Source organism: Priapulus caudatus, unplaced genomic scaffold, assembly GCF_000485595.1.
Source record: "Priapulus caudatus unplaced genomic scaffold, Priapulus_caudatus-5.0.1 Scaffold1050, whole genome shotgun sequence".
Classification (NCBI taxonomy): domain Eukaryota; kingdom Metazoa; phylum Priapulida; class Priapulimorpha; order Priapulimorphida; family Priapulidae; genus Priapulus; species Priapulus caudatus.
Genome location: NW_014578111.1, coordinates 37,472 through 49,971, shown reverse-complemented (window position 1 = coordinate 49,971; position 12,500 = coordinate 37,472). Strand labels below are relative to the sequence as shown.

General features: G+C 44.2%; 2 protein-coding genes across 3 annotated transcripts in view; one reads left to right on the top strand and one right to left on the bottom strand.

Moving 5' to 3' along the window:
• LOC106815146 (epithelial membrane protein 1-like) overlaps positions 1-6,488 on the top strand; it is a 20,307-nt gene extending 13,819 nt beyond the window's left edge. For both annotated transcript variants that reach the window (XM_014819579.1, XM_014819578.1), the window contains exons 2-3: positions 4,371-4,526; positions 4,836-6,488. In XM_014819579.1, the coding sequence (XP_014675065.1) occupies positions 4,371-4,526; positions 4,836-5,032 (353 nt within the window). In that variant the 3' untranslated portion in view covers positions 5,033-6,488. The remainder of the gene's footprint in view (positions 1-4,370; positions 4,527-4,835) is intronic.
• Positions 6,489-8,913: 2,425 nt separating this feature from the next.
• LOC106815143 (aminopeptidase N-like) overlaps positions 8,914-12,500 on the bottom strand; it is a 26,271-nt gene continuing 22,684 nt past the window's right edge. The window contains exons 14-15 of the mRNA XM_014819575.1: positions 12,104-12,244; positions 8,914-9,377 (exon numbers count right to left, since the gene is read on the bottom strand). Of these exons, the coding sequence (XP_014675061.1) occupies positions 9,116-9,377; positions 12,104-12,244 (403 nt within the window). The 3' untranslated portion in view covers positions 8,914-9,115. The remainder of the gene's footprint in view (positions 9,378-12,103; positions 12,245-12,500) is intronic.

Below are 12,500 nucleotides of genomic sequence, written 5' to 3'. Positions count from 1 at the left end.
ACATGTCGATCGGGCCTTGATGTAGCTTCTTTAACTTGCTGTCATCAGCTTCGAGTGCTCTGTGGTATCAGACCTTGCCTCGAACAGGAGCATGAGGCAAAGATTGATTGGATTACGTTAAATATTTCCCTTTCAAATCGACGGACAACAGAGGCAGATGTACGATTAGGGATTGCGTGAGCTTCTGCATTATATAATATATATATATATATATATATATATATATATATATTTGGATTTCCATTCCTGTGTCTCTTACCCAGCTTTCCCACTGTGTGACTCTCAACTTTTGTCATTGTCTGCCATTGACATTCTATGTTGAATCAGGTTGTGCGGTGTTTGTATCAATTCGATACATCATATCAAGAAGTCAGGAATACAGGGAACACTTAGATCGGAACTTCGTCGAGCTAGCTTCCAAGACAAGCGTACCTCTTCTCCATCTCTCTTCTCACTCTCTTACCTCCTCCCCCCTCTTCTCATTCTCTTACCTCCCCCTCTTCTCACTCTCTTACCTCCCCCTCTTCTCACTCGCTTACCCTATTCCTATCTCTGACTTTCGCCTACGCGGTAGCTGTGCATTGTGTCACACCTGCACACGACCATGTCGTCTAGCATCGCAATTCCTGGTAAGGAGAAGGGCATGCGTGGAATGCTCGTACTCGTGTTCGTCTGCACCTTCCTCGCGTGCGGCGTCAGCGCCGTCGCCTTCCTGCTTGACCACTGGGCGGATTTCCACCTGTCTGGCTACTTCGGACTGTGGCGCTTCTGCACGGCGCTGTCCGGCCGATGCTACTGGATGTATCAACCACGCATCGACAACCTGCAGTACATGCCGAGTACGTGATCAGCGCGCGTGTGGCGTGTGGGTCGAGTGAATCGAAGTTGGATTCCTCGAGTCCGCTATCTTGAATAATAGCTATATTAAATTACTTATACGTTTAATATAGCTATGCAAGATCTCTATGATTTGTTATTATTAGCCCTTTTTTATTGTTAAACCATTGGGAGTAAAATAATACGTGTTACGATATACATACACAGTCTATTATTTTACTCCTGACTATAAGTAGATTTTGCCACGGAAGCCATTAATTGTTGTTCTTTTCTGTGGCAGATTTCGAATTACCTTTTCCAGTTTACCTTGCGCGTGTTTTACTATATACTGAGCACGCTATTATCAGGCATGTCGCAGAGTGTGTTCAATGCCGAAAAGGTCGTTAGTTTATGAGAGAAGTTAGTAAATTGCAAGCCGTGAAAGATTGTGAAGGGAAATTCTGGAAATTAGCGGTTGTGAGTGTGTAACAGCTTTATATGGATATAAGAGGGTTTACACATCGGAGATATGTATCACATGAGGTTTTGGCTGCATGCGATTGTCATCAGGGGCTAAGTGTTGGCCGGAAAAGCTATCGTCGCGCTCATCGGCTAATCTTTGCTCTGGGTTCTGTGGTTTGATCTTTAACGGAGTACGTCTAGCAAGCGGGCGTGAGTTCGCACGCCGCGTGTAGGTAACAGGTGTTGGTGTTTTCAGTGGCAATTAACCAAATTTAACCCATGCGTGGAATGCGGGTGGAATAATGTTTACGAGGTACTAACCAGTGTTACGCGGTCAACTGTCACAAAATATAGTTCCAGAAATGAGATTGCATGCATATTATATGTACAATACATTACGATAATCTTGTTTATGACGATAACAAAACTAAACGAGTTCATAAATAGTTGATTTAGTGGCAGTAGAAATGCGTTTTAATGTGGGTAAATGATCAGAATAATGTTTGGCCAGTAGTCATAAAGAGTCCCCTGAACGTTTATACCAGACCATGCACTTTGCTTTGGCAAAGTTTGCGGGAAATTTGGCGTTTGTTGCCTTACTATTGGGGGCATGTCGAGTTTTGCGATCAACATTTATTTTGCAACTACGGGCAGATTTTATTCGATAAGTACGTGATTTAATATAATATCGGAAACGCGTACAGCTTAGCAGGATATATAACGCTAAAAGTATAATTGGCATATTTTACATGGCAGTTTCAATAACATTCTGAATCATATTATTATCTTAACAAATATAATTATATTATTTCCGTAATATTTCACTTATGAAATCATAAAAATAATAAAAATCAGTGCGTGTGCCGTGCATTCGCCAGCATCGGGAGTAAAATGAATTTATAATTATAACATTGAGATTATATATATATATAACGGTCTGGTATCACACGATACTGGTATGAGCCAGCATGCCACGCTGTAATTGTAATATAATAATAAAGAGCCTCTTTAAAAGAGGTCTCCTTAGGTTGGTACGTATTCGTTAATCAAATTAACGTTTAAACAAGGGGATCGAAAGAGAACGTATTCGGAATCGTATTTAATTATAGAGTTGTTAGAAACACGTCAACCTGGCACACTGCATGGGCCGTTGTCCCACTAGTCCGCAGAACTGACTTGAATCTCCGCAGCTATAGATGAAACATGCTGCGCGCCTGTACAATGTACGCTATTGTCGAATATATGTTCGCTGCCGATCTGCATTCCCGTTGACACTAAAAATGCTGCCCTCGGTCAAACCACGATCATTGCAGTTTCTAACATTGCTCTTGGCATCGTGCGGCTACAAATTATTTAGTGATTTGTGACCATGTTATACGGTGTTGTTGCTAGCAAATACGGTTGCGCGGGTCAAAACGTATATGGGGCACACGCGCGCACTCATGCACGCACGCACACATAGCATTACAGGCACGCATGAAGACACGCATACACACTTGTGCGTACGCTTGCAGACGCATGTACGCTCGCAGCCATCAGTTTAACATAATATATGCAGATATCATATTAATTTTTAACATTACTGTACTCACTTATACTGACATTAGCTTATAGGGGGCGCTGAGCGCATCCGTTGCTGTGGCGATCTCGCCACGTTAGTTACCCCCCTGACGTAGTGACGCGCAGTAAACACTGGCAAAACTGTTAGAGGCTCGCAGAATAGCCAGCCACACGTGTGCCAAGCATGTTTTGCACTAGCTCTAAGAAACGGTCACGCATTGCAAGACGTTTATAGACGTTGTATGCGTTGCGCACAGCTGCCGCGGGTTAGCCGCCCCAGCAGCGCATAAGCCACGTGTGGAAGCGTGGTGACCGGTGGCGCACCCTCGTGACCCGATCTGTCATCATTCTACCCGCGGTGATTTAGATCCGAGTCTCAAGTAGCGGATAGTGGTCGTCTCGGCGTTCTAACTAGCAGAGCTCTCGCGATGGGCGTCTTGTCGGCGTCCAGGCATATCCGCAATACGCGCTAATGCGATTACCATGAACACTGCGTGGCTAGCTGGCTGCTGCCATCTGGCCCCGCAGAAACTCTGCCGGGATTTTTTTTAGCGCGGAATAAGATGGAGGCCCGTGACTGTGAACTGGAATGTCGCTCACGGTCGCCGTCTAGCAGCGAATAGCTCACATCAGACGCACATCGCGCTCATATGCTCAGGATCACATAAACCCCATCATATAATGTTATAAGGAGTGTCATAATATAGACTATATTATATAGTATATAATATATTACTATGATATTAATATTACATATTATATGTTATTATAAGGGTTTGTGTACTCTCGATATGATGCATTGCCCTCGCAGAAAACAAATTCTCTTACTAAAGCTTTAGTTTATCCCCACCTCTACCCTCCAACCCTACAAGCACTCCCAACGTCCAATCATACCACTCCTAACTTACCACCCCTTTTACCTTACAACCCGTCGCATTTTACCGTACCCTATCAACCTCGCCTACACTAGCGCCGACTCCTCCCATTTTATCAACCTTTCCTAGACACCACCTATTCCGTCCTGCCAACACTTCCATCCTACCACCCCTCCCACCTTACCTCTCTGAGCTCTCTCTCCTCCACACCTTATCAAGCTCACGCACCATAAAACCCGCCTATTTTACTACCACTACCACCCTAGTTCTTCCTCCCACCCTAAACCCCACGCACGCGACTGGTACATGATCGGTATGTGTGCTCATTTCTTCCTCCTCCCACCTTAACCCCATACACGCGACTGGTACATGATCGATTTGTGTGTTTGTTACTTTCTGACAGACTGGTACATGATCGGTGTGTGTGTTTGTTACTTTCTTACAGAGTGGTACATGAACGGTGTGTGTGTTTGTTACTTTCTTCCAGACTGGTACATGATCGGTGTGTGTGTTTGTTACTTTCTTACAGACTGGTACATGATCGATGTGTGTGTTTGTTACTTTCTTACAGACTGCTACACGATCGGTGTGTGTGTGTTTGTTACTTTCTTACAGACTGGTACATGATCGGTGTGTGTGTTTGTTACTTTCTTACAGACTGGTTCATCGCGTGTCAGGTGATGTTCGCGCTGGCTGTCGGCTCCATACTGCTCTGCCTCTGCTTCCTGCCTTTCTACATGTGCATCTGCAGCCGCGGCGGCTCGTGCTTCACCTGCCTCGGTCGCACCGTCTACTCGATGCTCTCCTCCGCAGGTAAGTCTCGCACGTGCATCGACGATGGCGGCGTCACGTTAGCGATCGTGACGTCACGCTATCGACGATGACGTTACGTTAGCGACCGTGACGTCACGCTAACGACGATGACGTCACGTTAGCGACCATGACGTTATGCTGGCGACGATGGCGTCACACTACAGGTGGTGTCGTCGGCTGGCCCCTATTACAATAGTTGCAGCATTTAGTACGGCAGTGGTCGCGAAATCTTGCGCCAAGAATGAACAAGAAGGGTGTAAAATCGCACCCCATACATTTCCTTGAGGCTTGCCTTCCGTTTCGTTGCAGCGCTTATCATGGGAATCGCTCTGCTCGTGTTCGGCCTAGAGGTTCACTACAGCGAGGGCCAGGAGCGGATCTGGGGTCAGAAGGTGAAAGCGCTCACGTGGGCCTTCTTCCTAATGGTCGCGGGTTGGTGCATGACTGTCATCTCTGCCGTGCTCTTCTTCGTTCTACACAAGAGATCACAATCTCATGCCATATAGGCGAGCCGCTGCCCTCTCACAAGACAACGGAGTAATAAGATATACACATATATACATATCCCTTTACATATACATATACACATGAATATGCATATACTCATATAAATCCACATCTGCGCAGAGCAAGAGAGAATTGTGCATTTGTATATAGCAGGCAGGTGGCGCTAGACGCATATACGTTGTATTGCCGTCCATCATGGAGTAGAAACTCATAACGTAGTGACGTTCGTTACACGATCGGATAGTCTTATCCATGTCTCTGCAAATATCAGGTAACGCCAGCATTGTAGCATACGCACACGCAGTGATATAATAAATCATAGAATCAACCTATTTTTCCGTGAAATTATCAAATAATTATATCGTGCCCGTAAATATTTCCGTGAATGTCTCAAGATGCATGAGATTAGTAGAAGTGTTTATAACAGTGTGTGTACATACAAATGCATGTGTTTATGATAAGGAGCATGTTTAGGCAATCTGGCCTCGGCTATGTTAATAGATTTGTCATAATCAATGAAGTTTCGCGCTAATATCTCGGTTGGCAAAATCGTGATGGTTGCGTACGCACACTAAACGTTGCGTGTGAGTCCAGCTCTCATATTTGAATCTCTTTATAGCGCTAGGTCCGTTCAGTGTTACCGATTAAAATAATTGCAAACGACTAGTGAGTGAAGTAAATAATGTAGCATTTCGCCGTAATGGGTACTTTTGTAATGCGCTGAAACGGAGTTGCACGCCTCCCGAGATGAAATCCCAAAGGCCCACGGCCAGTCAGTCGCGCCATCTACTGGAATAATATATCATAACTGCCGGCTTTACTGATGGAAAAAAATCTCCGCGAGAACGCGCCCGTTTGTGTATATATTCTATAGAATTGTCCAGCTCTACTACTCCTAATGTGTTAAGCATTGCCCCCTCGGCAATACGGATTATGTTGTCGGCTTTTACTAGTTAGTTATTAATCGTGCGAGTGACGATGCACTTGTATATTTTCCAATCATCATTGAGAGCTTTGCGTGGAGCGTTTTAGTAGATGGCGATCGTATGATCGTAAGCTTTCCGATTTGCGAATCTCATTCGAACATCGATGAACATCGACGTAAAAGGTCCGATGGCGTACGCGCTGTACTCGCCTCGTTCCGAACGGGTTCGCATAATGTTGTTTGCATAATAACCTAATTATTTTTTTATATTTGATCGTTTTATGGTGCATATAACCTCGTGTTTTAAATCGAGTGTTTTTCTACGAGTCTTTTAATAAGGGCGTTGATCGACGATGGATGGTGGCCGTGTGTGTACTGCCTGTTTTATAGCAAGAACGAACAGAATATGTTGACGCAATACTATTGTGTATTTTAAAAGCGCCTGTTGAGGATTTCACTACTAAATTTTCTGATAAATTTCCCGTCATACCATCTATCGAAATATACGACGCACATGTTGTACTACTGTCTATTTCGTTTTCTTCGTTTCGTTTATTCAATCTAGCACTTTCGATATCACGCGGACGTTCGTGTTTCTAACGCGAACAATTAGCGGTCGATTAGGCTGTCACTTTATGTTCCCGATGCCAGAAAAGAGCTTTTTATGGATAACGCGCTCGACTGCCGCCTTGTGAGATGGGTTTCCCGAACATCAAACGAATTCGCGCACTTTACACAGAGAGAATTACAGAGTCGCATAAGAAACTCTCTCGCTAATTAGACAAATGAATAAATGCGTGTATGAGTATTATGGCGCTGTCACACCTCCGTATGAAAGCCAGCGTATACCGACGTATGAAAAATTTGGTGAATACGCTGGCGTACGTCGAATAAGTTATGGGTAAGCTTTGTATAAGTTAAGAGCACGCTGAAGCACGCGGGTATACGTCGTAGTACGGCGAGGTCGTCGAAAAATTTTGAGCATGCTCAAAATTTCCCGACGTATGCCAGCGTATGCCCATACGTCCAGCATACGCGGGCCATAAGTTGTAGGTAAGTTATGCGATCGTTGAGACACGTTCACACACGTTACTTGTAAGTTACTCATACGTCGAAATACGTCAAGATAATGTCTAGCGTACCCAAAACTTATTTCTAACCTATGAGTAACGTGCTTTGAACCTTGTCCAACGCATATTGACGTATGCAGACGTATTTGACGTGTTCCGGACGACCACAGAACTTACTGAACGTGTTTCTAACTTACAGCTACCGTATAATGGCGTATTTGCAGCGTTTAGGGGAATTGGTATGTAAAAATGGTATTGGCATGTTGATACTGCGACGGTGATGTTGATACTGCGATGTCTAGTGCGGTTATGATTTGAATCGTCGAGCGGCAGCCTTTTTATAGGCTACGACACGTGATCGTCGGCGATACGCTGCCGCGCGCTATGCATAAGTTCAAGAGCTAATAATACCTAGAGTGTACAACGGAAAAACGGGGAAATAGTGCTATTTCACGACAACATTATTCGCTCTTGATAAGTTAGACTATCGTTGGGCATAAGTTGTGAACGCCAACAACCCGCTAAGCATTCTTTGGTATAAGTTATCTATAAGTTATCGAAACGTTCTATATAAGTTACTAATACGTTATGTATATGTCCAACTCGTTATGAATACGCTATGTATACGCCCAAAATTTAAAAAAAACATCGATAGTTCAGCGTATGCCAGCGTTTTAGAGAAATTTTGATACGTCGGCATACGCTGGCTAAATCGTCAAGGTGGGACAGGGCCATTAGACTGACTTCAAGCGTCACCGTAGCTGAGCCCAACAGGATTCTTGACGTCTTACGGAGTCAGTCTATTCACGTATCGCGTAGTTGGATATGAAAATTCTGTTGCAATTGCACAAACGATGATCATTATAGTGTGATATGTATAAAGTGCTATATTTTAACGCATTGCACATACATGTTACATTGAGCAGGACGCGCGCGACAGTGCATTAAGTTTAACAATCAAATTACGACGTGATTATAGAACTAAACATAAACATCGTGATTATAAACATCGTTGATACTGGATAAAAGACCGGCAAAAGAAGACAAGAAGCACGCCGTTTACTCGATAAAGGTTCTTGTCACGCAAGAAAAAAAACATATACATGGCCTACAACAAATATCGACTATACTGATATATCAATGTGTTATTCTGGATGGGGATATAAAGGAATGAATCGGCTGATTCGCTAATTGAATCAACAAGAATAATTCGTACACTTGTCGTTGTGGAGTCGTTCTGTTGTTACATTGTGTTACTGTACGATATCTTACCATGAAAAATGTTACCTCTCTATACTTATCTGCTATCCGATGTGCATATCATGCGCTATGAGTAGGTTCTATTACTTCTGGAGCGAAACACTTTATTTCAAAGGCAGACAAATGATGCATAATCAGCAGCAGAACTGTACAGTCTGAAGTCATGACATTTAATTGCCATGTGTAGCACGCTCTGTACTGAAAGACAAATCTTGTCTATAAACTGTAACCATAACCCCATGTACAACAACATTATAACGTCACTTGTTAGTTAACAATATATCTTAATATATATATATATATATATATATATTAACGTAATAATATATAGCATTTTACAGTAATGATAAACAACGTCAGGAAAATCGCCTTGGTCGTCTAATATTTATACGATCTTTGTACCAATAAACGGTTTCATACTCACGGGAACATCGCATGAAACACGGGACACACTAGACAGGTCTACTTTGGGGAATCGCCAACTAGTGTAACCTGCTTCAACCACGCGCTGATGTCTTTCAGATTCCCTTTAAGCCAACTGATGTTGGCGCCGGTCCGCTCGATAGCCTGCGCCCAGGCGTTAGTTTCAGCTCCCAACTGGTTACGCTTGGAGATGTAATCAACCCACTCCTTCAACTGCTGCAGCTCAAGCGGCGTGTTGAATTTGAAAGTCACGTACCTCACAATCCGGGACATGCCAAAGATTTGCTTACCGTGCCTGTCAATCATAAGAATACATAGCGGCAACACGACGACGACGACGATGGCGATAACTTACGCGTATAGAGAGTTACATAGAGATAAACATCATACACAGTCAGTCCCGCTTAGTCGGACACCCCCCTTCGATGCACTGTGTGCTTCTGCGTCAGCCAGTAGTCGATAGACTTGAGGTTCTGCACCGTCCACTTAATATTGGCTTTGGTGCGTTCTATGGCCTGCTCCCATCCGTTCTTAGCCGCGCCGAGCTCCCCACGACGCGCCACCAACGACACCCATTGCTGCAGGCTTTCCAGCTCGAATCGAGTGTTGAAAGTGGCCGTAATCTGCTCTATAATTTTTCGCATCGAAGAGAAGCTCTCTCCGAATCTGTCAAGAGAAAAGCAGAGGCTGCTAGTAGAGGCGAGCCGTTGCCACCAGGCGCCGCCAGATGGCAGTAGAAGGAGACGAGGAGTGCGCCGAGGTGCGGTGTAACGAGGAAGAAGAGACGAAACATCCACGTTAGCAAGCACGCAGGGTAGAGAGCAAAGATGTCTACACACACGTAAAGTGCAACATAGAATACCTATGGTAAAGACGACATCGATAGTAAAGCAACATATCAATCTGCGAGGTCCAAGCATGCGACGGAGTATGACGTCACGGGGTCAAATATCTGCCACGCACTCAGAGCTGTCAGCTGTCGCAAAGTTACCTCACAGCGGTATCATGGCCGATGCTCTCACTACTACCCGAGGGATTGTAGTGCTAGCAAAGAGAAAGAGAGGGGCAGACATAGAACGAGAGAAAGCACGCACACGAGAGAGAGAGAGAGAGAGAGGGGGAGGGGAAAGAGAGAGGAAGAGAAAGAGAGAGCGAGAGAGAGAGAGAGAGAGGAAAAGGAAGAGAAAGCGCGCGAGAGTGAGGGAAGGGAAGAGAGCGAGAAAGAGGGGAAAAGGAAGAGAGTGCGCGCGAGAGTGAGAGAGCAAGAGCATAGGTTACCATAAATGTTCCATATTGATTACATGGTAAAACGATGCCCGTACTGTAATCTCGTAGACCAACGTTACTAGCCAGAGCGAGAACGCCTGGCGTGTAGGTAGCCGCAGAAGTCTCAAGGTAAATGGCTCATTCATACGGACATCCACTTACAGCTAGTAAATTCCCGTTGACATCAACTTGCCACAAATACAATTAGCTTGCGACATTATCTTGCTACATTAGCTTGTGACAAGTATCTCTCAGATGACATCACCTTACCATAGGTATGCATCAGATGCACGAATACCTGTTAGATGATATCACCTTGCCGCGGCACATGCATGACAATATACTCTGCCACGAGCACATGCATGGCGACATCGTGGGCAAATAAAATCAAACATCGTGTGGAAATAAAAGCGTAAGTTTGCTCCTCTAAACTCTAACAGCGTACGTGAAGTATGTGGAATGCCGAAGACGAAACATAGCGAGGCAGGGTGCCATGACACCCGAGCCAATATATCCATGCAGTAAAACATCATTCCCGTGCTAACACGCAAGGACAATAACGCAACACTCGACATTCTCAAAAAAGAGTGAGCGAGAAAGAAAGAGAAAGGGGAAAGAGCGCGCGAGAGAAGGGAGCGACAGTGGGAGAGATGGGGCGAAAGAGCAGGGGCGAGATAGGCTAGTGGGATTCCTGAAAAAGTTTGCTGTATAAGGTTCAAGGAGCATTTTTGAGTAAAAGTTGGGAACCAGACTAACCAGACCTAATTAGGCAAATTTGGGAAACAATTTTTTCATATTCATCACGAAAATCCGCTCCAGAAACATCTATTTGTTAGCTTTTCCTCAAAAATGCCGCATGAAATAAAAATTTTGGAAAATTGAACCAGTCTATATTTGAAAAAAATGATTTCTCTGTAATAGCGGTCACTAATTTGCATATTAATGAGTATGTTTACCACTTATTCCTTTGGAAATGTGTTTATCTTATTCTCTGATCTTCAAAACACGTGTCTATACATTTTATTGCTCATTTTTGCTTGCCTGGGTACAAAGTTATTGTAGAAAATAGTTCAAGAAAAGTCAAAAAATGATAATTTGGTGGCCATTTTGTTTATGCAAATTAGATGGCTTAATTTTGCTTGGGAACCGAGCTTATCGGATTCAGCATACTCGAATTATGTTAAAAAGTCTGGTTCCCAACTTTTACCCCAAAATGCCCCTAACATTCACACTTTTCAGAAATCCCACTAGTCTAAGAGGCAGATAGACACAGAGAGGGGACGAGACAGGATGCGAGAGGGAGAGAGAGAGAGAGAGAGAGAGAGAGAGAAAGAGAGAGAAAGAGAGAGAGAGAGAGAGAGAGAGAGAAAAAATCGTTGATCGAGGGGACCCGCGAAAACAGAAAGCACGGCAAGCTGTAATTGGTGCTTCAACACGTAATAGCTACAGATGTCCGTTGATCGATAAATCATGCATGAGTGTCATCTGCCGTAGGGTGACAACAGCTACAACAGGACCGACGCCACTCAAGATTTCATGGATACAGACAATTGAACAAAAACACAACCCGTGCACGAAATGAAACAACGAAGGTCAACCAATCATAGCCGGTCATCAAATAGCGTTGAAACGACATGAAATAAAGTATTCCAGCGGAAAAGCCATCCGACGTCGCTATTGCCGCGTAATATCAGAAGTAAATAATACGTCTCTCCTATTATTTACTCCTGACAATATCATAGCAAAACGCGTTTGTTCGCGGTATCGCGTGACGTGTACATATTATACGTATATACATATATACGTATATACACATATACGTGCTTCTATGTAATGGAGCATCCGGTACAGGCGAAACCTTGATGAAAAGCGCTGCAAATGGCGTTGTTGACCGCTGTTTAAATTAAATGCGTTCCGAAACAGGAACGAAACGATCTGCGGCAGTTTGCGATATAATTCAATGGTCATTCCCGAAACGGGATAAAAACGAACGAGCCACTCTCAAATCTATACAAGCAGAACGTGCAGATTTATCTTGAGATGATATGATTATATAGATATATATATATATCAGTTGGATTCACGTTGATTGGTGCCTAGCTGGATTACCCCTGCTTATACGATACCTTTCGTAAACCGTATCCCACTTTGCTCTGATGAAGTCCCACGCCAGGTATCTGCCTACAGGGTTCTGAGCGATGTAGCCAATGACAGTGCCCGCGTCCTGGCGGCGAATGTCTTTTTCCTCTAGCGCGCGGTCGAGGTACCTACATGTATACGTTTACGTCAGCGAAATCATTTAATGGGTTAATTAGTTAAATAATAAAGCAACAGCAAAACAAGTGCCGCGGAGCGACAGCGCTCATCTCACGTCTACTGCGGTGACTCTGTGGTGGAGTGGTGGGATTCTAGTAAACCCTGTTAGTCCCAAATGTGTTCACATACGCGCCGAAATAGTGGAAGGCACAGGGATGGTATCAGGAACAGTGTTCGAAATTTACGCCGGCCCGTCGGCCCGCCGCC